We start from the raw sequence: 27,463 nt of genomic DNA, 5'->3' as shown, positions 1-27,463 counted from the left end.
GTTAAGCAGTATTTCCGGGAAAGGACAAATAATGATTGGTAGTAGAAGAACGCATGAATCCTGTATGATCCTACCGATTTCGACCTTATTCCCTTACTTGAAATCGAGACTCCATCCACTTGACTATCTCTATAACTATTGAAGGAGTGCGCACCTGCGAAATCCATCTACGGTAGACGCACAGGTCTACGCAGTATACGGTATAGCGGGCGTGAAGTCGGCAGATTCCCCCTTGTCAGCCGCTCCGCGTCTTGTTGACGTATATGGACGATGTGTCGCTTCCGCTGGACGCTGGTTCACCCACAAAAAAAAAGTGCAGTTGCTTTTTGATAATATGACTTTCGCCCGTTCGTATCCCAAACTTGATCGCAGGCCAGAAAGAAGAAAAAAAGGAAGAAAAGGGAAAGTATTTTTAATACAGGGGGAAATGTGTCAAACGGACAAAGAGTTCACAATATAAAGTATGTAGGCCTATGTATTAAATGGGCATGTGATCAATATGATTCGACTATACCTGGTAACTCCGGTATAGGAGTTATGTGCTGTTTACCACCTACCATTATTTTGTATCAAGTTTCCAATACTCATTTCTTCACGAAATTCTGCTATTCTTTCGTATACTAGAAGTTCCAAAAACAATATGCGTAGTTTGTATGGTAGCATAAACTTGCTGATACATTTTTTGTAATTTACCAATGCAACAACAGTTGAGTGTCAGCTCGTTCTGATGTTGCTGGTTGGCGGAAAGCATCCACCAAACATGTTAACGCTTCTCTCTTTCACCTCCCTGGCGATATCAAAATGTTCAATCCAATGCAACAAGAATTGGGTTGCGGTCAGTCAAAATGGCATATTTGTGTAATAGCTTAAGTGACGAATATTCTGAGTCATTTACATACTGGAAAAAATAAAGGAGAAAGGGATAACTAGAAACTGAGGACTAATGGGTGATTGAAATACAGCAATATTGGACAAACTTGAAACAATGTGAAATGCAAGCCATTCCATGTCTAGGATGATCCTTACGAAAATAGTGTAAAATAAAGCGAATAGACGGGAGATAGGACACTCGTGGGATAGCTGAGTTGGAATGTTGATGTTTCAAAGACGTTCATGAAACAATGGTATCCTTAACAAACACATGAAGATGAACTGAAACAATAATGTCATCTCATTGATTTGTACGTTGGTTCTTAATTGTTCAGTTTGTCGATAGTTTGGCAACTGTAACCGTCTCCTTAATAATCATCATCGATGAGTTATTGCAACGCTAAATACTTTTGTGAGAAGGGCGTCGCTTTCACTCTGTGTTGTTTCTTTTCCAACGAGGCAATTTATCGAAAGGTTTGTATGCTGATCAGTGAGAGAATTACGCGATGACGGCATAGAGCTTTTGTGATTTATGTATTTGTATGCGATGATCACCAATGATGTCATAGCCATTCATCGCCATAGAAACTGGTTCTAAACAAACTTACCTATCTTAGTGTTTATGCGCTTACCTCGTTCCAACACAAGCCATAACAAAAGACTGTGACATCATCACTTTTGTTCTTTTGTCATAGTAACAAAACTGTGACGGCCTGTGCGAAGTAATCCTCTGTCTGGTATATAATAATGTCACGAAATATAATTTGCACGCTAAACATACATTTCTATACATATCTTTCCTCATGTGTTCTTAACTTCTGACCAGCGGATCCGAAGCTCTTTTCGTATTTGCATATACCTCGCAGGCCCTGAGCGGATCCACTAATTCCGTAAGGGGGAGGGCACCTTTACAAAATTAAGGGGGGTGGGCACGCCCCTTCCCCAATTTTCTTTTTATTAGCTCACCTGAGCCGAAGGCTCAAGTGAGCTATTGCGATCGCTCTTCGTCCGGCGTCCGTCGTGCGTCGTGCGTCGTCCGTCGTGCGTCGTCCGTCGTGCGTCGTCCGTCGTCCGTCGTGCGTAAACTTTTTACATTTTCATCTTCTTCTTGAAAACCCAGCGACCGATTTTCACCGAACTTGGCAGGTAGCATCCCTAGGGGGTTGGGATCTCAGTTTGTTAAAATGGGCACCATGCCCCACCTAGGGGACCCCCCCAAAATTAAGGAATCTTTAAAAGTCTTCTTCTATAGAACCAGAAGTTATATAGCTAAGTTAATACTATGAGTTAGTACATTAATGACTGTAGTTCCAAGTTTGTTCATGGCAGATCCAGGGGTGCCCCCCTTGGGGCGGGGGGGGGGGAGGGGGATGGGGAGGTCAAAATGGGGCCTTAATTGTACATTTTCATCTTCTTCTTGAAAACCTCTCGATGGATTTTCACCAAACTTGGCAGGTAGCATCCCTATGAGGTTAGGATCTCAATTTGTTAAAATGGGCACTATGTCCCACCCAGGAGGCCCCCAGGGGCCCCCCCAAATTAAGGTATCTTTTAAAATCTTCTTCTCTAGAACCAGAACTGGTAGAGCTAAGTTAATACTATGAGTTAGTAGCCTACATTAATGACTGTAGTTTCAAGTTTGTTCATGGAGGAATCAGGGGTGCCCCCCTTGGGACACAGGGGAGGAGGGTGGGGAGGGGTCCTAATGGGGCCTAAACTGTACATTTTCATCTTTTTCCTGAACCCCATGACCCATTTTCACCAAACTTGGCAGGTAGCATCCCTAGGGGTGTAGGATCTCAATTTGTTCAAATGGGCACCGTGTCCCACCTGGAGGGCCCCGGGGGACCCAAACCTCCCAATATTAAGGAATCTTTAAAAATCTTCCCTAGAATCAGAAGTGATCGAGCTAAGTTAATACTATGAGTTAGTACATTAATGACTAGTTTCAAGTTTGTTTGATAGCAGATCCAGGGGTGCCCCCCTTTGCGGGCAGGGAGGAGGGGTGGGGAGGTCCAAATTGGGGCCTAAATCGTACATTTTCATCTTCTTCTTGAAAACGTCATGATGGATGTTCACCAAACTTGGCAGGTAGCATCCCTTGGGGTTAGGATGTCAATTTCTTAAAATGGGCACCGTGCTCCTGCCCCCCCCCCCCATCCCCCCAAATTAAGGAATCTTTTTAAAAGTGTTCTTCTCTAGAATTAGAAGTGATAAAGCTAAAATTGATATTATGAGGGGGGGTCCGAATTTGGGCCCTACGTGTACATGTTCATCTTCTACTTGAGAATGCCTGGTCAAATTTTGGTAGAGCTGTGTGTGATTTAGATTAGTGACTGCGTGAAAGGTGAACTTGCGATACTCAGGTGAGCGCTAGACTCACGGGTCTCTTGTTTCAGAATCTTTTGTTTTGAAAAATACAAATATAAGGGAGGCGCGCCCGGTGCGCTCCCCCCTGGATCCGCCACTGCCTCGCGTTGGTTTTCGATATACCCAGCAAATTCGATAAGTAATGTCGTTATGTTCGTAACCGACATTCCAGTGAATGATGCAGGGCGTGATCTGTGATCTTTTTTCCCCCGCTGATAAATATCGTTTAAAGTGTGCGTCGGATATCCTAAGAACAGCAATGTTTAGGCAAGAAGAATGTTCATTATTTCCTGGAGGAGCTCTAAATCCTCTGTGACTGTTTTCTTTTGTGCGTGGTCGGATGCCATAGGACCTTCACCAATGAGGTGTTTCCGTCATTTCACTCCCACAAGTTTTCTTTTTGCAAGGGACAAAAATTTTGTGTATATGCCTGTTGTCATGACGACGCCTAGGTTGCTTCACAAGGCTCTATATGATATAAATCACTCACTGCAAAATTCTGTTTGTTTATTATTATTGTCATTCTCTGTAATGATGTCAGCTGGACACCCTTGGTGATATGGTAGTTGATGTTGTGTCAGGTTGGCATTGGAGAATTTTCTTCAAGAGTCACACATTTCAGTACACAATACTTCTACATACATGATTGTGACCGACCTTGTGCAGTATCTAACGAAGATTTGTGTAGTACATTTTAAAGAGCTTACTCATATTATTGATACTGCTAATCATAATGAGAGATATTGTGCTCAAAGCAGCTTCGTTGTCGTGCAACCAGCGATGTATAGCCTCTTTGAAATGTATCACAATCATCAACACACTGTGACACCAACGTTGAAGCATTACTAGGAGACATAATGGCAGAGGGCGTTACGTACCAGTGACGAAAAACAACAAACAAAAGCAAAGAAAAAAGAACATGTAAGGAGGGATGAAAATGACTAACAGCAGGGATGGGAAAGGGGGCTTCGAAAACATTGACAAATGCTCTTATTGCACTTTATAATCATTCACTTCCCCACAAAGAAGCACTTTAGTAGTTTCTTCGTGACCATGACATTGTGAGGCAGCTTCCAATCTCATATTATTCACCCCTCGACCATGGCTTCTGGTCGGCGCACACAGTGATCTCTCTCTCTCTCTCGAAAAAAAAAAAAAAAACCCAGACTAACAAAAAACAGACCGCCAATCTGAAAACACATTGGAATATAACGTTTTCTGCTTGTGACATGAGTAAGTTTTAGGAGTGCGGACGTAAACTATAATATACGACCGTATACACCTCGTGAATGGAAACATTTAGCTTTGTTTTGTCTCATATCAAAATTCTCTGCAAGTCCCATCTTTGGTGAACCCGAGTGTCGAAAGCACATCAATACCATACAGGGTATCCCTTTCTATGTCACTTCCTTTGACACGATCTCCTTTGTAGTTACAACAGAAGTTCCATCACGTATAGGTTATTGTAGCGCGTTACTGAAACTCATTCGAGAAACAGGGAGATCGGCTGCGTAGAAACTCGAAACATTTAAATTTTTTCTTTGATCAAGTGGCTTCGTTGTCTGCAAATATCATCTTAGCCAGTACGATGTGTAGAAGCATGGGTACAATCATAGACCTCAAAAAGTGTCAAGAATGGTCCTTGATATAATTATTGACGGGCTATATTTTTTGACCGTGTATTGGGGTATTGTTGCTCTAGCCAAGAGTGAAATGAAGAGAAGCTTTCGCAGCAGTTAATGGTTTGTTCTCATATAGTTGGGGATCTTTTTTGTTCTCACATAATTTGATATTCATTTTTATATGAACATCACTCAAAATGCATTACAATGTACTTATCAACCTTTCACTGCACTTTCACTTTCTTTTATGCATCGCAATACCCTCGACGCGTATCATCATACACAACAACCAATGTCACCATCAAACAATCCCCGCCATTATACCCTTATTTCGACTACCTACATACATACTATTGCCCTCGCTCTATCATCATCCCCAAAACGCGCCATCTTCACAACAATCAAACTTTATGACACTACTCCAATTCCACAACCGCAATCCGCCATTACACCAACCAACACCAATTCCTCAATCACCAACTTTCACACCCATCACAACCGTCCCCTCCATCGACGTCACGGATACCATCATCGCAATGATCTGGTCGTCGCTGCCTCTCGTTACTGTCACCACCTGCTGATGTCGTCTTGTGACCGCCGCCATCTTCTCGGCTAATCGTGCACATCGTTTTCCCAGCCAGTACCTCAGGGTATCTTCCATTGGAGCGAGTACAGGGCGTGGTCGCCATGCACTGCCACATGTGGGACTGGGGTGGAAGGAAGACGGCGTGTTTGTCGTGACGAAAGGTAAGCCTCGTGAACCGTCTTTGAATGCAGTTTCCACAGCCAGAAGTCAGTGATCATGCAGGTAGTGGTCTTCTTAGCCAGAGAAGGGTAATCTTCCAATCCCACTATGAGTTGTCTATAGGAGTATCGGATACAAATTCGTTGTGAACTTTCTAAACCCCATTGTAAACTTTCGGGGTCTCCTTTCATAGATGATGATTTTGTTTCCATCAGCTGTATGGGCTGAATAATACTATAAATGAGGAAGAGAGCCCAAACGAACTACTTTGTACCATCTCTTCGCAATATTGTAAGACCATATATGTTTGTATGTATGTATATATGTATGTATATGCATGTATGTCAAGTTTAAGTTCAAGTTCATTTTTATTTTTATTTTTCTCCATCTCAACATAATAAAATGGACAATGTACATGTCTGTGTCTAGTGTGTGTATGGGCTGAATAATACTATAAATGAGGAAGAGAACCCAAACGAACTACTTTGTACCATCTCTTCGCAATATTGTAAGACCATATATGTTTGTATGTATGTATATATGTATGTATATGCATGTATGTCAAGTTTAAGTTCAAGTTCATTTTTATTTTTATTTTTCTCCATCTCAACATAATAAAATGGACAATGTACATGTCTGTATCTAGTGTGTGCTATCGTTCGGAATCAGTTCCTACTATCGTTAATGGTATCCATCCCTGGCAAGTTAACGTTGCAAATGTTTTCATGAAAAGGCTGTGAAATTTCGATCACGTATTAAGGTCCAAAACATATTGATGTTGGTCGATATAGTGACAGTTTCCCAGTAATAATAGCTTTTACTGTTGCAGAGGATATGAAGTTAGTGCGGATCTATGCCAAGGACGACCACAAGAATACAGGCTTTGTCGCATACAGGTGAGAAGTTAGGAGCCATGACGGGTGCACGTCACGAGTTTGACACCTAAATATCATACAGCCCACGAGTTATACAGCCCACGAGTCATACAGCCCATGAGTTGGGCGAAGCAAACAAGGCCCATGAGACCGACTTATTTATTAGGCGCCATGTTGTAAATGCTGATGAACTCGTGGGCTGTTTTTACCTAGTTTCGACCTCATGGGCCTTAGTTCGCCTGGTGTCGAACTCGTGGGCTGTGTGACTCGTGAACCTTTTTTTTTTTTTCAATGTCGAACCAATGGGCTGTATGACTCGTGGTGTCGGTCTCGTGGAATGACCCCGCCGTGACGCGTCTCGCTCACTTCACGTGAGCATCATGTGATATGAGATAAAGCATTGGATGAAACTCGTTGCGTCATTATGCTAGCACTTGGATTCCCTTAAACCTGCTATGCCCCTATTTTTTCAGACATTTGGTTTAAGCAGTTCAGAAAACTTCTCAAAATTTGTTTCCTGCTTGATATGGGGAGGGCCGCGAAATGTTTTGTGTGTGTGTGTGTGTGTGTGTGTGTGTGTGTGTGTGTGTGTATGGGGGTGGTATTTGCTCGTGTTTGGGTGGGTAAAGGGAGAATGTTCCCTCCCTCCCTCCCCCACCCCCGCACCCCTTTCGATTGGAAGTCATGTGTTCGTGTGTTTATGGGATGGGGGGGGGGGGGGGCTGCGATCACTATGGATCAGTATCTTGTCTCAGTTCGTGTCATCACGGGGTGATACCTGATATTTATCTGTCATCCTTTAAACGCTGCTCTTTAACATCTGTGTGTTTAGGCGCAACTTTAAACATTAGTCATTCTCTATCACTGTTGGTTTTCTGCTTATTCTGACGATCATGACCAATCTGTGTATAAGAGTTCATGGTCACCTCCCGTATGTTCCAACTACCAAGGGACGTTAAAATCATTCCTCCAATCCCGGGGTACATAGACACGTTGTTGGCGTCTACTTGTCGATATATCCGCCTTTGTATGAGGCAGTGTGGAGTAATCGAACAGCATCACTAGAAGTCAAGACCTGGGCACGTGCTCGCTCTGACAGTGTTTATAGAGCTGCTTGATATGTGCCTTTCTTTAAACACACTCAAACGCACACACACACACACACACACACTGGCAAAAAAAACAACAACAACCCCAAACTACAGCAAACAAGCACATACAGTCATGCGTCTTGCTCATAAGTTGAAGCGTCATAACTTGAAATTGTATGGAATTATCATGGTTTCTGCTAAGAACATCAGAGTAAAGAAGTTAGAAATGATAATTATGTCGCAAAAAGCTGATGATGATAGTATTTTCCAGTGACCTATTCAGATATTTCTTTGCAAGCTCTTATTACACCTGGTGAAATGAACACTCGTCCAGAAAAATTAGATTCAATAACGTGCTAATACAACCATGGCCCAAAGTGTGTTTTGCGCCATAATTGTACAAGTCATATTTTCCAGTAAAGCGAAATTTTCAATTCCCTTGTCATGTAGCTGCCTGTAGAAGAGCTACGGCTTTACCATCATGTACATTATTGCACTTGTGACTTTCACGTTTGTGGACATTCAACATAGGCAACCTATACATATTTCTGTGCTTCTCTGTTCTGTTACTGACATCTCAGAATTGTCCATATTCGACTGCCTTTGGATATCGTGCCTCTAGATGTCAAGAAATCGCACCACCGGGCCACACGTGGAGACCGTACTATCCTTCAGAACGTGAGTTCACCTATACGTAGGATTTACAATAATACAAAAGTCATGTCATTCTGATGATTTGAACGTTACCACATGATGTCTTTGGAGAAAAACGATATTAGAATCAAAAGGATTTTGTGTGTGTGTGTGTGTGTGTGTGTGTGTGTGTGTGTGTGTGTGTGTGTGTGTGTGGAGTTAAATTTAGTTTGGCTCGTTTATTTAATCACTGTACAAAAAAAAAAGAAGAGTTATGCTGTCAGGGTAAGCTGTTTTCCTGCAAGACCGTAAAATGATAACGTAATTAACAAAAATACAACACAGAAATCATTCAATTAAGAGGATATAACTTCGAACATGTAAATAATCAATACAAACGAAAACGAAAACAGCGAAAGAAAAAAAAAGTTGGCCTATGCCTTTAAGTACTGCCGATAGATAAAAGTGCCAAACAACATAAGGGACACCTGACATGGCTGAGAGACGGTAATTACTGACAGTGTGGAATGAAAATTTGATGTTTGATTATAATCAGGTCGAATGATTTAAAAAGGAAATGTGCAAACTAGCTTTTTAGAATGCGCTAGGTAATGTTATCTTATTTCACTGGCAAGCCAAGAGGCAGAAGATGATCAGTTATTTTACACTCAATGTGATATGACATCGGGAAGAACTGTGCGGAGAGAAATTTTTGTTTTCCGCTTTGTTGTGTCAACTTTCGTCTACATTTTTAGAGCTTTCCTATATTTAGGCCTACGAAAATGTAGAAAACGTGATCAATGAGATCTGTGCATGCCTCCCAGTTTAGGAAACCTATTTCCCCGAACTTTTGCAGGAGAAGGCTACGGGCCATGTACTTTGGCGTGCTACAACGAGGCTAATCGGGGCGAGGTGCGGGTGATGGAACATGATGTGCCGCTGGGAACCCGCTGTGTCAGGTTCAACATGGGCGTTCCGGAAACGGGGGTCTGTATCAATGGCGCGTGTTGGGTGAGTTATGTATTTGCATTTACTCAACTTCTCATTAGCGTAATGAAACGTTTTCAGATGTTCTACGCTAGCAATGTGTCGTAAAAGCATTCACATTAACAAGACCCGCAGTAAAACGGAAACAAGCAAACAAACGATAAACAGATGTACATGGGCTGTCCATGACAACCCTAAACTTTGCCTAAGGTTTACAAGATAGAACCACCACCCAGCAGCAATTAATCCGAGTGACAAACAAATTTCACAGATTGAGTCAGACTTAAAAGAGGTTGATGAAATGTTGTCTCATCACAAAGTATAGCTTGGTCAAGCATATCTTTGTTCTTTTGACCTACTTTGACCACAGACGACAATTACCCATGACTGCGCCCGAAGTAGTTGGCATGCGCTGTCAGATGATAGAAAACCCACAGAGCTCCCTTGAATACATGAATTGTATAAACAGACATCACGTAATAGGTTGTACCATAAAACAATGGCCTCCGTCCTTGACAGTCTCGTAAGAGATAAGATACAAGAAAAACGTTATGTATTTCTAAATTTGTAACCTATCAATACAAATTTAGGAAGACTCTGCACCTCAACACATGCCAAAGCACTTTTATCATATGCAGTTTGTAGATTAATTCAACGTACAATAGTACATTACGCAAACCTCATATCTCATGCATAAATTAGTAAGTTTATCACATTCATCCGTCTGTTGAGTAAAACACATTTTGTCAAGAAAGATTGTGCTCGATCTTTCAAATTTGCCTTGAGTCTTCCTGTGCAGTGTGTATAAAACTGTAAGTAATGTGATAGACGTTTTCAGGGAAGCTTGTATAATCTTTCTTCGAATATAAAAATGAAAATCGAAATGTATACATTTTCATCGTCAATCAAACTTATGCGAAACCAAGTTTTGTGAGTCTTGTAATTATTGTACATGTAGGCCTATATAATATTTGAAAGTGTACGGCGATATTATCTCTCATAACTCCAATCAGCATTACTTACATCATTACTGCAGAGCTAGGTTTGCATTTCGGTGATATTACTAGCTTTGCTGTTGAGTATAAGCTAGTATTCACAGATATAAGACATGTTATAATGAAATGATATAACTGCATTTCTCCCTTGATAGATTTATTAAAATATTCATTTTACCATCTCATACTTTGTGGTTGTCTTTATAAACCAGAGCATTGGGTGCGATGGTTACCTCAACTCGACCAAGTCCACGGATGGGTGTGGTGTCTGCGGAGGAGACGGGACCACCTGTTCTCGGCTCTTTGATCAAATCATCGTGGAGAATCTACAAGTAGGTAAGCCTTTCCTACTTGTCTATTGAAAAGCAAACTTTTGATAGATCTATTCTCTACCAGACGCCTTACCTCTCTACTTCGGTGCCACACTGTGGCACACTGTGGAGAAAATGTGTCTACGGCCTTCATTTCAGAGACTTTGCTATACTTCGGGAATTTAAAAGGACTTTTGTTCGTGATAACATTGAAAGAATATAAGTTTTACACTGGAATGGGATAGTTTAGATCTTTGAGCTTATTCGATGAACAAAGAAAAATATAAACGAACACCTTTGGTACAGAGGCAAATACGAGTATGACAAGTTTTATATCGATCTTGGGTTATACTCGCGCAATGATACTGAATGTGATGTTTTCGTGAGCTATTTTCGTTATGGATTTACTGGTCGTTAACAGTGTGCTCAAGGCGCACAGTATGACTCTAATGTTGTTCAATTGGATGTTATATACGTGTATATACAATTGTTTATCATAATATTGTATTGGTCACATGATCATATTCTGGGTTTGCCTTTATGAGTTGAGGAGGTAATACACAAGGTTTTTAGGCAGAAATAGTCATGTGAGCACGAGGACAGACAAACTTTGGATATTCCTAATATTTACGACGATATCTTCGACGTTAGGAAGGAAATAGCCAAGAGTGCACAGAGAAGACATGACCTTGGAACATGAAATGTCACGTGAGACAGAGGAAACGGGTCATGATCTCCACTGTCTGGTATACCACATCATGAGTGTCTCTTCAGAGTAAAGATGCCCACCCATCCAAGGCGTGTTCGTACCCTTCAGACATTAGTTAGGTATCCAAGACTGAAACGATTTATTGTCATTATACATGATGTATGTTGTATTGTACAGTGATTGACATCCTTTCTGAGAGTCTATATCTGTTTATTCCTACAGGCTACACAGATGTACTGCAGATACCCCCAGGAGCCACGAATATTGCCATATCTGAAACGTACAGTATCCGGAATTATCTAGGTTCGTTCTTCCAAAGCTCGAGTAGTGTGCACTTACATATCAATTACACATTAATATCACATATCGTGTCATGAATGACTAGTTATGGTGGTATTTTATGTTATCATTTAAAATGATTGTGAATTTTCTGATTTCCATGTGGCTTATGACATCTGTCTTTGGGCTGTATGCGAAAGCGAATTCCACATTAATCGTAATTAAGTACCGTGCATAATCGAGTAAATCCTTGCCAGTACCCTTTGAGTGGTGGAAAATAAGCACGCAAATGACGCTTTGATGATATAGTGTATGTGACTTGACTATAATGATAATGATAAGGCCTTCTTTACCCAGGGTAGCCTCTTCAGTGTTGGCAATGCTCTATATCCAGAGCGCCCTGCCATTATTATTACCGTAGAGTTGCCAGGTATCTATTTGTACACCTGAGTCGAGAGGGACGGGGTGGGTAAAAACATCTTGTCCAAGGAAGTAAGCACCGGGCGGGAATCTAACTCGGGTCCTCCGATTGTGAGTCGGGAATCTTAGCCACTATGCCAAAGCACCCCACTATATAGAAAGAAACTGAATATGCAATCTGGAGTTAATCGATGTACTCGATCTGACGTGAATGGAACAAACTTTACAGACACATGCGGGCGCCACAATTTGGTAAACCGCTTTCTATCCTGTGAGGCGATGCCACGTCTTGATGATATAACCCCTGTCGTGGGGATTCCTACCGCAACGCGTAGTCAACGACACTATTACCTGAATGTGGTCGGTGTCGGTCCCAAGATTGTGGCTCCCACTTGATCTTCAATTTGACGCATGATGAGCTAGGGATATATAGTTGAGGTCAGAAGATCTGGGTGCTATCTTCACCTGGCAAGTCACGTTGCTGGCCATGCTTACTGGTGATACATTTTATAAGGCCATGGACACGGTTACACTTCCCCAAGCAACAAAGTGCTTATCTTCTTGAATTAACTAAAATTTTGATGTCTTGCGTTCGACTATGACTGTCATCACCATACAGTTTCGTATATGAGTGATTAAATATAAGTAAAGGCAGTGTTCGTTTTATGAATGCAGAGGAGTGAGAGCAGATGTTAAAGCTTTGCATTAAAGCCAAACTTACACGTGCAGATGACATCTAATGAAATGTTATCACAAAATGGGTGTTTGTTTATTTGTTCTTTTAGTATCAATATCCTTTTCTTTTACGCGTCGAGTTTTGTATAATATTATTTCCAAGATGTTTGGTATGAGATCAGTCTGGGTATGTCAGCAGTTTACTTTTTAATGTTCTTTAAAGTATTCTTTAAGATTGTTTTTAATGCCAAAATGAAGCCTCATCTCCTGTTGTATCCTGTTTGGCGTAGCACTCTCCACTTTGAATGGGGAATACTTGCTCAATGGGCACTGGACCGTACACAGCGAAGTTCCGTACAGTTTTTGGGCGCTGGGTTCGCGGATTCGCTACCACCGCCAGACTCTTTTCAACGCTCAGCGGCAGCAGTGGGATGACGTAGAAACCATTAGTTTGAAAGGACCAACGAATGACACACTCCTTGTACAGGTGAGTGCTGACCGGGGTGCTGACACGTATTAAAATCAGGTCTTCCCTGGCAGGGTCCTACCAATACGTGATCTGGATGTGCATCTCCTTAGCCTTCGGAGCGGAACACATAAAAGGAACAACTAATACAAATGTCTATTGGCTGATCTTACCCGGAACTGGTATCATACCTGTAGCTCTCTTTGTACGCGAAAGTCGTTTAAATCTCATGTGATTGCGATTGTATAGCATCAGTATGATTGATTGGTCGTACAACTGTTATTTTCATTTCGAATTCCTTTCCATCTCACTTCCATCATTTCTTTAATTCGGAGCTCTTACTGTACACATTATAAATCAAATGTTCACCAAAGCACGAGCGTATGTTTGATCATTTTGTATAAGTATGGCAATGTAAGCTATGTTACAGCACTGAGCTTAAACTTGGAATTAGTTTTGAAACATAAAGCAAGCACCGATTTAAATGCACAAGGAACTAACTTGCATAGTTCGTAACACTTTTTATTTACTTAACTTTTCGTTCCACTTTCAGATTTTAAACTTCGTATACGATGCCAATACCACAGTACGATACGAGTATGTCATTCCTTTGGAGGTATCGACGGCAGCCCCGGGCCCTGTTTCTCGAGAACCAACATTCAATCACCCAACTGTGAGTGAGTTGTTATTTTCTACTGAAAATCCTGTGGAATCATTAGACGAACAGGGAAACGTGGAAACTCGGAAACAGCACACAAGTAATATAACCTACGCAAGTCTAAAAGGAGATATATTTTCAGGGACCAATAAGATGGACCACAGACCAGATGTTATGGATGAACCGCTGACGTGGCACGTGCAAGATTCAATTCAAAATAGGACACAGTATTCGATGAGAAATGCATCGAATAGTCTTGGTGATGAAAGCGATCACTCAAGAATCCCTGCCAGTGCAGGTCTTCTTGAGGCAGTGAACGCCTCGCGGGGCGTGGATGAACACTCCTCACAGAATGAAGATAGGACACACACACTACACCGGGACGAAGGGAACTCTCGAGGCTTTGACTACGACAAGTATAGTGCGCGCAGACCAAACAACAGTCGAGACGCTAATAGCACAAGTAACAACAGAGTACCAGATCAGGTCTGGGGTAATTCCCCGGGAATGCAAGGTGGAGGATGGCCAATGGGATGGGCAGAGGTAGCCGCCTTGGAGACCACAGGTAACGATCGTATCTTCGAGGAGGAGGACCTTGATCTGTCGTCCCTGACTCACCCTGTCGGGAGGGATGAAGCTACAGATAGACGGAGCGAGGAACGAGTTGGTAAACACGGTGGCACACTTTATTTGACACTTCTCAGATATTCTCCTTATGAGAATGAGAAGGACGTAACTTATTAGCGTCATATTATTGTCATATAGAGGCACGGCAGACAATTTGACTGAAGATAGATCAGTTATAATCACTACATTTGTTCTAAACTCTTTTGGACGGAAAATATTTCCAAAAAGATTCTCAAATCCTTTCTTATGACGAGGTGTGTTAAAATGTTCTTTTCTTCAAGTTGTAATGGCAATTGTATGGCACAATCTTTAGATTGGGTAATGTTTTACACTTCAGATGGCTTTACCCATTACCCATACCCAATTAATTGTATTGTTTTGATATGAGATCTCAACTGTGGTTCAAATCATGGTAGGACATAATTTCTCCTTCATTCCCAAATTATATCAGGAACTGCCGAAGTAGAAGGTCTTCAGTATGGTCCGCCGTATCGGACGGACGGCTCCCGGCGGCAATCCGATACGGACCGAACCGTGATCGAAGTAACGACCCTCCAGACGTCCACAGAGGAGCTAGACATATACTTGGGCGACATTGACGATCCCATCGTAAATCCACACGAAGGCGACAACAAGATTGATTTCGAATCGGAGGGTCCTGATGACATTGACGATGATTCTGAATCAGACTACGAAAGAGATTTTTACTCGTCCGAAATCGATAATGAAGTGAGATACACCACGAAGCCTCAGTCTGGTCGCCGCGTCACTGAGCGAGTCCGCATAACGACGTCTACCACCACCACCACCACCACGGAGCTCATGACCACCATGATCACCGCCAGTGAGACTGCCTTGATGACATCATTAGCACCTACAACAACAGCTGACGTCACCAGTGAAATGATGACGACAGCGATGACGACAGAAATGACGACTGAGATGGCGACGACGACAACACCCCCTCCAGAGTTCTTTTGGAGGATCACCGACACTATGCCGTGTAGTGCCACCTGCACAAGAGGTAGGTATCATCCGCCAGATCTAGAAAGTAATCGCACATCCTCATCTTCTCCTCGGATTAGTTCAATACCATGAAAAGTAGGACACCATGAATGGTACGACACCAAAAAGAGTGAATACCACTGGTAGTGCGACACCATGGATAGTGCACGCAGACTTGTAGGAAGGCTCACGGGAAGGTGTATAGTTGGCTTTGCGGTAATGTCTTGTAGATCTAATAATAATTGTTTTGTTTTATGTAGCTTTTAAAGTTGCAATATCAACAGATGTCCATGTATTCCGCGTTCACATCCTACATGCTTACGTCAAAATCAGAAATTTTGACTACAGAGCATGGTCAAATTGGAAGTTTCAATAGATGAACAAACATCTAAAGTACAAAAAATTTACTAAGGATCAGATTCTCTTCTTCGGTCTGGATTGGCTTTCATTTTTTTATTTTATTTTATGGTTAATCAATATAGTATTCATGAGGCATTTATCAGCCCCATTAAAGAACTCCTGAAAGCGCCTGTCAGCAAGTTGATTTTGCTGGTAGGATTACCAAAAGTGCTTACATAGATACCCTCGTTGTGAATAACTCAACGGGGAATTTAGAGGAAGGGCATTGTCAATAATTTAAGAGTGATTAATGATTTATAGTACTTTACCATTCCTTGCTGACCGTAGATACATGATGAAAACGGCAGTCACGAATTCTATTTCAATTGTTGAACAGGTATCATCAGGAACTACGCGTACTGTGTTGACGTGGATGAAGAACAGGTCGTAGATACAATGTGTGATCCAGACACTAAACCTGACGTTATTGCCAAAGAGTGCTCTGGGCGACCGTGTGAACCAAGGTGAGGAGGCCAAAGGTCACGTGCCATGTTTTAAGCTTGATCTCTAACATTCGGCGGAACATCTGCCAACTTTAAGTTGACCCTGCCATAATAGAGATAACCACAGGTGTTGACCGATCTGTACCACTTCTTTATCTTTGCTGTGTCTTAGATGGGAGGTTGGTACGTGGAGTAATTGTGTAGGGGACTGTAAAGCCAGTTTCCGCTTCCGGACAGTGCACTGCTGGCTGATGATGGGACAGGGTCTGGACACATCAGTGCCCAATGAGCGTTGTAACCAGACGAACAAACCCAACGTCACCACGCCTTGTGACGAACAGATCTGCGGCCCTCAATGGGTCGTCTCCGACTGGTCACAGGTATCAAAATCTTTATCAGAATGATTTCTATCAGTAGCTTGTCATCATACAGAAATTGTGTCCAGATTTTGATGAATAAAGAGCTTCATATCATGTTTACCCAAATTTAAAGAATATTGAGGGAATTACTAAGTTCGGATGGATTGTATATCGTGACAAAGTCTTTATTCTCTCATACTCTATACACGATCTGAAATATGCAGCTGTTGAAATGTGCTCTGTGGGAAACTGGAAATTCATCGTAGATTTTAGAATAACGTTTTAGATTAATGACGCATTTGAAATAGTCTTGAGAGTAATTAAATATGATGCCTTCTCCATCATGAACTATGTTTCAGTGTTCGACACCCTGCGGTCAAGGGCAGGAAACCCGACAAGTTACATGTTCTGAAACAAGTGGCTGTGACATGTCCCAGCGACCAGCTCGATCGAGAACGTGCAACAAAGGAGAGTGTTCGTGGTCCATGTCGTCATGGAGTCGGGTAAGCACTGTAGTCACGACGTCGACAAATATTAAGTGTGTCTGCACTCAATAATAACGCATATGCCTTCTACTTATAGTAAAAGAAGTACACTGCATGAGAAAGAACAGTAATGACCATGTATAAATCAGTGTTATGGTGTGTGTGAAATAATGGGTAGATATTTGTAGATTTGATAGCTGCAAAATACAGGCTGGTATTCAACTCATGGGACAATTTTTCAACATTTTCCTTTATACAACTGTATTTAAATTGATTGAATACATTTTATATTGATTAAAACTAAACGGTGAGCTATCATTATGTTTCGTAGCTTTATTTGCAAGTTTAATTATTCATTACTTTATTCTTTTCAACAGTAGAGATCACTGAAGAAGTTTGCTTGCTCGTCTTCAGTTATGAATACAGAAATTTGCAAATACTAGTAGGCATGCACTGGGGAGCACATGCATCCGCGGAGACAGCTCATTTGTTCCATGTGGTCATTCAACTAATGAAATCCATCGGAATAATTTATTGATCAAGACAGACGGTTTCCGAATGACCATCAGAAACCAGTCACTATTGGTCCCATGGCCCATTTCTGACTTTTCATAAGGATTTTGTTCCAATCGGCTTCCATGTGTATGTACGATGTTAAAAAACAAACAACAAACAAATCATAAACAGAGGAACAAAAATGTAACAGTAACAAATGCCGGCAAAAGTCTAGAGTCCTTAAAGAGTTAATAGTAACCATGTGCGATTATCCCATGAGTTCTACGGCATTCTCGGTCACTTCAGAAAACAAGTAAACCTAAATACTAGTACTGTATATGGCGTCAGCCCAAATACTATTTCGAAGATCTGGTGATTCAAGTAAGAAACACATGCGTGAATCCCGACTGTGTTTCTTAGCTCATTTCCGACATTTCCTGTAGTCCTTTATGTCGCCTAAATCCTTCTTCAAATGTGACATAAATTTATAATAGACAGACCATCAAACCAACAATTTTATGCCTACAACCCAAGCTTTATTGGTGACGTTAAAAATTAGAGATGATACTACTTTCATGAGCTTGACTTTAACAAAAATGACATGATAAAATACATAATGAATGTGTAATGAGTGTATGTCATCACAAATACTGCAGCGAGGAATGTCAGAGGAATTAACAAGGCAAAGTCAGCAAAATAGGAAGAGGAAGAAGTCTTTTTCTCCTTTCAGTCAAGACAAGTAAAAGTAATAGCCTTTTACTTGCTGAGTGGGATTAAATCATTACAACTTGTACTCTTTTCATGTTACGATCGAGTCCAATCTTCCCATGTAAAACGCTCTACAGATTATGTTCCTTCTGTGACCATTGATATGCCATACGTTATAATAGTGGGGTGGCTTAGTGAAATTATCGTGACACGGCGGACAAAAGCATGATTTTTTCACCAAAGGTACTTCATGATGTACCTTCTCAAAAAATAGGGTGCTCCAAGAAAATTGATGCTGGGAAGGAGGTCAGAGGTCAAAGGTCAATGACCTTTATTTGTGAAATAGGTTTGTTGGCTATTTCTGAGGTCAGGAATATCCAATCTGGATAAAACTTGGCAGGAAGAATATTGAGAACAAGTAAAATATTTTGATTGAATTTGGGGTGAATTTTCCAAAGGTCAAAGGTCAAAGGTCAATGAACTTTTTCTAAAAATCATGTTTTTGTTTATTTCTCCAGGTAGGAAGATTCAATTTTCACAAAATTTGATATGAACGTTGTATAGAAGGTACCAAGAGTATAAACCAGGGGTCAAATATAATTGTTGATTTGTGCGTTGCCATGGCAACCCAAAACTAGGGTTTTTAATTGAAGTTAGTTACAGGAGGCTATTTTCCAGTTTGGAAGAGATTCCATTTGAATAGGTACAACTGACCAACGGGATGTATAGAGGTTTGAAATACTTTTCATTAGTGTTAAGTGGTATGTTGCCATGGCAACTACATATATAGATTTTGGTTATAAAACTTAAAGGAGACTTCAGAACTTATGAATTTGAAGAGATTTCCATCAGGGTTGGTATAATTGATCAACAAAAAAGTCGCCAGACAAAGATTTGTCACCTATATAGCATGTGGGTTGAGTGAATGCAGCAACAATAGTAGAACACATCAGTGAGAGTTTGAGGAAAATTGGACAATCTGTTCTAAAGTTATGAATTTTTGAAGTTTCTGCTCATGCAGTCGAGGCTGGATGAGAAGACTACTATACCTTGTAATGTCACATGTGTACAACGATATAAAGAATGAATAAAGAAAATTCAACATAAATTATTTTCGCTTACAAAAGGATACTCGACTTCTCTTTCAGAAGGCAGGGGGAATAATATTACCCTTGACATACGTCAGTAGCAAGTCAAAGAAACTATGTGAACTTTATTCAAAAAGTATGGTTTTGTGAAATTCTCATTTCATTTTCCTTAGAATGTGCACATGTGACATCATACACTGTGGTAGTCTTTTCATCCAGCCGCGACTGTGCAGATACCTTAAAAGATCATAACTTTTGAACGGATTGTACGATTTTTTCCAAGCTTTCTGTGATGTGTCCTACTAATATTGTTGTATTCACTGAATCCACATGCGCATGAAGGTGGACTTGTCCTTTAAGGACAGATTCTGAAAGAGCAGACTGTAAGCTTTAAAATGATGTATCACACAATCCAAAGGGATTCCCCTAACCTATCTAAATAATAATACCGGTACTGGAAAGAAAGCACACACTCTGGATAAGTATGAACTGAGAAAAGAGGCTGCATTGTCTATTTTAGCGTTTAATCTTTACCAAGCTGTCTCATGTCATTATTTTCATCTTTTCTTCCCCCCTCCAATTTTCATTTGAGTTTGTCATTATTAATTTTTGATGATAAGAACGATGCCACAAGGCATTGTTTCTTAAAAATGCTTCAACTGCTCCTTCAGGTCCAAAATCTACATTTATATATATTATTTTCCTGATCTCCTCAACATTTTCCAAAAATAAAGCATACACCATTTATGCATTGAGTCCTCCTTTTTGTGGATAATTAAAGGCAAAAACCCAAAATTAGTGCTTGAAAATTATTCTTAAGTGTGAGTTACGGATAGAAAGAACCTCTGTAAAAAATGAATCTGTATAATCAATGTTAAGTATTGTTAATAACACAAAATGTGAACAATATTTCTATGATAACATGTTTCCAGACTAAACCGTCCGCATTTATGCTTTAATGAGAAAAATACTGATATCTCTTTATATGTTTGCTTTGATTGTAAAAACTGTATATGGTAGGATGTCTTGTGATACAACAGGGGGGCATTTCATGAAGCAGTTTGGTCAGATATTTTTCTGACAAACTGTTTCAAACTATAGAAATCCTTGCATCTGATTGGCAGAGAGCAAATTTGTCCGACAACTTGTCGGACAAAATGCTTCATGAAATGCCCCCAGACCTACACATATTATGCATAAAATGTGATATCCTGAACATTTTTTTCAAGTCACTCTCCCAAAAGTGTATATATATAGGACCTTTAAGTTTTTCTTGTGTTTGTTCCTGGCAGATTACTAGTACACAAAACGGAAATTAAGGAAATTAAAATGAATATACTGAAAACCAAAACTACAGATACTAATAACTTACTTCATTCTTCTCTCCCCACCCCACCCCACCCCTTCTTTTTGGTTTCTTGATATACTAGTAGATCTAGCTGACTTTGATAATTGTCATTATGTAACATCATCTTCAATTGACAAGGCGATAAAACTTAACAATCATTTCATTATGCTGCTGGACTAATGGGTTAGTTGAACTATATTGTTTTTAATGTACTATACTTTTTCCTCCTATCAATCACATGTATTTTGGGTGGAATGTATTTTGACATAAAGCATCATAGAATCAACCGCCTTTGGGTCGGGAATTTTGTCATATTATATTGTGATTTAGATTCTGCTCTATGCCGATTTTGTTTCATTTCTATCAACTTTTTAAACTTCCCCATAGACTTTGTTCACCAGCCAACTACATCCCACCCTCTTTGGATAATGTGAACCAATCAAACATTGCTTTTACTTTTTAATAACATGTCTATACATAGCTATCAGACCAAAAATATTCAAACCGCTTTAAGTCTTTATGAGTGAAATTACAAATATCAATATATTTTTAAAAATATTCAAATTGTCTAAATTCAACTTCATCTATGAAAACAGACTTTTAACCTTTTTAAACATTTGAATACCCCCATAAGAAATAAGAAACATATAAAGAGGGGAGGTGCGGACTATAAAAATTGCTTACGGGAACCAGGTAATCCCTGCGCTAAACCTATGGAATTCACACAATTTTGGAGGAAACGGGTTAAATTTGTTAGGAAATATGTAAGGCAATACCCAAAACCTTAAGTTCTCAATGGAATATGCAGCTCTTCTACTGGTAAACTAGTAGTTCTGGGAGAAAAAATGAACTGTGACATAGTCCTACACCTGGCTCAGTCATTGCCCAAGATTTAAAGTATCTGAGCCAGAGTCACATGTCACTCTTTGCCATTTCTCTACAGGAGGTAGACAGTACTAAAAAAATCCTTTACCAGAAATTATATGAAATTATTCAATGAAAAGGTGCTTAAGAAAACTGGACTATTCCAACACACCTCCCTCAGGTCCGCAGCACAGACTAACCACCTGTTACCATAGGAAAACCAGTAAAAATGGTGTATTACTGTAAACATGCACATAATATGTCGTATTATGGGTCTGAATTTTAAGACTAGCAACCATGTACATTGCATTGCATTGTACAGAAACCTGGCGAATGCCCTGTGTGTAGTCTTTGAATTCAGACATTATTGTTATGTACAAATTAAGGGCATTTTCTCATTTTTTCTGTTAGCGGATTTCTTGGAGCACCCCCTAATTTTGATCCTCATATATATACAAATGTCTGAGGAAAAAATGACACTTTTGTCCGGCGTGTCACGATTATCAGTATATTTGTCACTAAGCCACCCCACTATAAAGGAAACTGAAACGGAAAAATTCGATCATAATCAGACATTCCAATGGGTCATAGTAACTGTTGTCGCATACCTCCATTATTCTTTAGTGTCCTAGGGCATGCGGCATACAAGCTCGCAGTGTACTCTGTGTGGCCGAGAGTACCAACGCAGTCATGGAGGACCGGGACTGCAGGATAAGCGACAAGCCACTGACTCGTCAGCTGTGCGGTGGGAATTCTTGCCAACCTCACTGGGTGCCGCAGGCGTGGCAGCAGGTGAGACAACCAGTTGACGTTTTGACCTTTTAATTGGTTACATGTAGCCATCCCACTATAATTACTGGTTCACATTCTTCTGGTAACTCATTGACATCCCTCTGCTTACCCTCTGACATTCTTCAGGTTACCCTTCTACATCCCTCTCGTTACCATTTGACATTATTCTCGTTACCTTTTAACTTTCTTCTTGTTACCTTGGACAGCCCTCTGGTCACCCGACAACATTGCTGTGGTCACCCCTTGACATTCCTCTGGTTACCCTTTGACATCCCTGTGGTTACCCCTTGACATCCCTCTTGTTACCCTTCGACATTTCTCTGGTTACCCTTCGACATCCTCTTTCAACCCTTCGACAGCCCTCTCATTACCCTTGACGTCCCTCTCGCTACCATCTGACAAAGTCCGTCTCGTTACCCTCTAATATTTCTATTGTTCCATTTGACATCCCTCGGGTTACCCTTTGATTTCCCTTTGGTAAAACGTTGGCATCTCTCTGGTTACCCTACAACATCCCTCTGGGAACCCTTCAGCATTGCTCTGTTTACCCCTTGATGTTCCTGTTGTTACCCTTTGATTTCCCTTTGGTAAATGTTGACATCCGTGGCCCTCTGGTTAATCTACAACATCCCCCTGTTCACCCTTCAACATCGCTCTGGTTGCCCTTTGACATTCCTCTTGTTACCCTTTGACATCCCTCTGGTTACCCTTTGACCTTTTTCTAATAACCATTTGCTATATCTCTGGTTTCAAATGATACGCGTTATTAAAGAATTCGTAAAGAAGGCTTATTGAACTGCGGAATCAATCACTGTTCCAAATCACTGCGTCGTTTGTAATTAATGATAAAACGATTCATTCTACTTATCATTGTCTGATGTAAGTTCGTTTTTACATGTGGCATAAGTTGAATAGAATGTTAATGATATCGGTCAAAGTCGGTGCAGTTCAAATTCGTCTATATTTTGTATTTGATGGATGTAGGATTCAAAATGTGTTATTCTGGTATCGATAGTTACATCAACGTATTGTAAGAAAGTCTAATAACAGTGTTATCCAACCCGCATGGTACCTTGCAGTGCGAGGGAGACTGTCGCAGTGCCTTTCGACGAAGAGACATCATCTGCGCAGGTATCAACGGTGATAATCGGATGACAGTCTACCCGAACTCGCACTGCGTCCACAAGCCGCAGCCCGTGACTCAGGCCAGGTGTATGAAGGCTAGCTGCCCACAGCGCAGGGCACCCGATTGGGTGTCGTACAGTTGGAAACCTGTAAGTCCTCGTTTCTCCTTGGAAGCATGCCAGGCAAGATGCCTTCTCTATACAGGATCCCACTGGTGCAAACTTAGGGGTGTACAGTGGCATGTAATGGTAGTGTTGACCCTGGGAATGAAATTGGAGGTTGATTTTTTTTTTTCTGGAAATTTAACGATGCTTCCATGAAATGTATCAACGATTATTTCCAGAGCTACCAAGTCTCACGCATTGTGAGTGAGACTCAAGCATTTAGGGTCTGTCTCACGATCTCACGCATGACACCCATTTTTCTCACGCATTGGGAGCATAGTTTAAATGATTAAAGTGAGAGTTGCAATTGAAGGCATATTTCCCTCTTGTCTTTCAAAATAAGTAAAAATAAGTCACTTAAGTATGCACCAGCTTGTGAAAAGCTCCCTTCCATGGGAGGGCGGACACACCCTCCCCTCGCTCAGTCGCTTCGCTCCCTCGCTCACTCACATGCGTGCGCACCGAGATGCTGAGTCATGAAAATCTCACTCATAAAAAATTTTTGAACTTGACATCTATGTTATTTCTCATGTTACTGGTAATTGTTGTTTATCAGTATGAAACGTAGCCCGTCTGTAAGTAGAACACTTGAAATTCTTATATGTGTAAACTCGCAATGCCATTCAGCTTTCTTATACAACAGCGCTGTTGTAATAACCTATCCAGACCATAAACATCAGAACACTTTTGCCCACTGCAACTTGCAATGATACCTATGAGTCTGAACGTGAGCGACGTGTAATTAAATGTGTCCTGACTGCTGCATTATATGTTAAACATTAGTCACCAATGACATATTTTGTCCCTGTTTTCTACTCCATGATTGCTTGCCTGATGAGATTGTTACTATTCATAATGTTGGACACAGGGACATCCATGTTATTTAACCCTTTCTGTGTCAGTGAATCAAATGTGCACAAATTTTACACACTATTATCTATAGACAAGTAATGAGTATGGTGCACAGAGGGTTAAAACGGGTCATTGATGAACAGACGGTTGACAGTCCTCTGACATCTCAACCCATTCTTCTCCAGTTTCATTAAAGAACACCATGGACTGTCATGGAATACAAGACATAGTGGCTTTGGAATTTTCTCATGACATCATTACTACTTGTCGTTATTTGACCTCTTTACTAAAATACTCTATGTATTTGTTGCAAAATTAGCATCGTTCAACATTTTAGCAGTCCATTTCTTTTGTTAAACTAAATTATTATTCAGCAAATGGGAAGATTATATTTTATCTGTATTCAAAAGTCAATCAAAACATTAAATCACCGATAGGAAGTGAAGTAAAGGATCATGAAACAACTGTACAAAAACTATTGAGTTTTTAAAAAGTCCCTAAGAATACGTACAACTTATTACTGGGATCGCACACTCCTGACAAAAGATATGCCTACTGGGATGATTGTTTATTGATACCGGTGACCATTAATTGGGAAAAAGTTCATAGAACAATTTTTTTTTATACCGTTGGTACTAAATTGAGATCATTGTATTTTAAGATTTTTCATAAAGCTATTGCACTAAATGATTTCCTTTTTAATATTAAATCTAAGGATTCACCTAATTGTGTTTTTTTGAGATAAAAGTTAGGAAACAATGGTCCACTTATTTTGTGAGTGTGAAAAGGTTATTCCTATTTGTCTAGCCCTCCTTTCCAAAATTTTCCAAAATGATGTTCAAATAAATGTCACTAATTGTGAAAAAAACATGTTTGGAATTTAAACTGATAAATTCATTTCATATCTGTTTTTACTTTTGAAGTATCATATTTATATTTGTAAATTTAAGAATAATTTCCCAAGTTATGCTTTATTTAAAGTTTTTGTGAAAAAACAACAGGACCTAAAATATTTGATAGCCAAGAAAAGTTACCTGCACACTTGAAAAAATGGCGATTTGATATATAATTTTTTCCCTTACTGTCAACATATCATAAGATCATTAAAATATAATTGTTTTATTTTATGATTCAAATAAAATAATTCGTTCAAAAAAGAGAAGTAAAGGAAAATCAGAAATGGTGTGATGCATTTGATATATCTTTGTCAAATGATATAGTGTTCTGTGACCTGTGGAACGGGCTTACAAAGCCGGACAGTGCAGTGCCTGGTCAGTGGACGGCTCAGTGACCGCTGTGACCTTCGCACTAGACCCCCGTCACAGAGAGAATGCAGCAGACCAGCCTGTACGTCCCAGGGCATTACTAATCTCGGTGAGTTTGGATTGGTACTGGACTACTAGAAATTTCGCCCATTTATTTAAAGCAGATAAGGGTATATGATAGAATGTGGAGGTGGGGGAATCAGTGCCATCGACTAATATGATTTTGCTGGTAATCATTAAAAATACACAACTTATCTTCAATCGTGGTGCATTCTGAGCTGAAATATACAGCGCACTTATTGTCGCGGTCTCTTGTTATCCTTCTAAAACAAAGACATTACTTTGCTAAAAGAGCCATCCTCAACAAGTTCGATCATTCAAGTTCCTTCTTCATTTTAAGCCCACCATTTTGAATATGTTTAATCTTCATTGCGATAGCTCCCAATCATTTGGTTGGTCCCAGTCCTTTCTATACAATATTCAAATCATTTGCCAGAGGGTGGCTGCAATGCGTTAAGCCAGAATATTTGCAGTTAAGCCATTTGATTTTTATTATTTAGCAGATGGCAAGTGTGTGTTTGTGTTTGTGACAGGAGTACTGGCACAATAAGTATTAGGTTTGACATCCCCATGGGCCTACCCATGATCAACTCACTTCACTCTCATTTTTTGTAAACAGAACAAAGAAAAAGGAACAATGTAAACATAAACTTATTAAGACTGAAAGAGTAATAAAACAATCGACTTAACAAGAACATTATTATCTCGGAGTATTGATATTCGGTTGTAATGCTATAATACACTGTAAGTTAATCTGTGCCAATCAGGAAATTCCAATTTCACGTCAGACAAACAATTTTTAGCGTCATAGTTTTGTTTGTTAGTGATGCTCCTCTCGTGTAATATCTTGACTGCAGTTAAGATAACATCGTGTAACTCAAAAACCTCCCATTATTATCAATTCCCGTCACCACGCCTCATTGATAAAGTTGGAATGGAGACGAGAAAATGCGAAGAAGTTATTATTGGTTCAAAAATAGAACGGGTCATTATATACCACCCGTTCTAATCTTAAAACAAAGTCTATTTTACAATCCAAAACTGTTTGAAATGTTATAAAGCATATTATTCCCTCTGTGTTTAAGATTGATCTTTTATATTTTCTACAGGAATTATAATACTGCACGCTTTTCTATGACATGGCAACTTCAAAGTCTGTATTTTCAAAACTGTTATGACAGTGCACACAACATGACATGAAATGATTGTGACGTAGACCATAAGTACTCCATGCAATCCTCGTACGACCAACCTCTCTTGTCTTATCCTCTTATTAGGTCCTTCTAACCAAAGTTGCCAAGACAACAGGACGGCTGACTGTAATCTTATCGTACAGGCGGACTTGTGCCGCTTTTCGAGGTACAGTCAGACTTGTTGCAGATCGTGTCGGAACATCGCCGGCCGATCGGGAGCGAGGGGTCGAAAATGATGGTCGCCGTCGTCCTTATGAAATTCGCTCTTTTTGAGAAAGATCTAGAAGCTGACAATGAACACATGGCTTGGCTGAAAATTTGCTATACCTATACCGTCAAACTCGATTTATCAGTCGTTAACGTTTTTCTGCATATATTATGTGCCGAAGGAGTTAAGTATGCATTTAGGGGAATGACATTTTATCTACGAAGTAACCGTGTGATGACCGCAGAAGATGATTATTTTAATTCTACATTTCCGTAAT

General features: G+C 40.2%; 1 protein-coding gene across 1 annotated transcript in view; it reads left to right on the top strand.

The window, feature by feature from the left end:
* The window catches only part of LOC139742826 (ADAMTS-like protein 2), a 45,208-nt gene extending 17,988 nt beyond the window's left edge, over positions 1-27,220 (top strand). Inside the window, exons 4-19 of the mRNA XM_071653343.1 lie at positions 5,500-5,609; positions 6,437-6,503; positions 8,155-8,251; positions 9,063-9,217; positions 10,401-10,524; positions 11,431-11,511; positions 12,873-13,069; positions 13,602-14,373; positions 14,785-15,357; positions 16,075-16,201; positions 16,353-16,560; positions 16,899-17,042; positions 22,152-22,319; positions 23,399-23,593; positions 25,681-25,834; positions 27,063-27,220. Coding sequence (XP_071509444.1) covers positions 5,500-5,609; positions 6,437-6,503; positions 8,155-8,251; positions 9,063-9,217; positions 10,401-10,524; positions 11,431-11,511; positions 12,873-13,069; positions 13,602-14,373; positions 14,785-15,357; positions 16,075-16,201; positions 16,353-16,560; positions 16,899-17,042; positions 22,152-22,319; positions 23,399-23,593; positions 25,681-25,834; positions 27,063-27,214 — 3,324 coding nt within the window. The 3' untranslated portion in view covers positions 27,215-27,220. The remainder of the gene's footprint in view (positions 1-5,499; positions 5,610-6,436; positions 6,504-8,154; positions 8,252-9,062; positions 9,218-10,400; positions 10,525-11,430; positions 11,512-12,872; positions 13,070-13,601; positions 14,374-14,784; positions 15,358-16,074; positions 16,202-16,352; positions 16,561-16,898; positions 17,043-22,151; positions 22,320-23,398; positions 23,594-25,680; positions 25,835-27,062) is intronic.
* Positions 27,221-27,463: the final 243 nt, after the last annotated feature.

The sequence above is a fragment of the Diadema antillarum genome, unplaced genomic scaffold (assembly GCF_040938485.1).
Source record: "Diadema antillarum isolate AM-2024a unplaced genomic scaffold, OU_Dant_1.0 seq00001022_RagTag, whole genome shotgun sequence".
Classification (NCBI taxonomy): domain Eukaryota; kingdom Metazoa; phylum Echinodermata; class Echinoidea; order Diadematoida; family Diadematidae; genus Diadema; species Diadema antillarum.
This window is presented reverse-complemented; position numbering and strand designations above follow the sequence as displayed.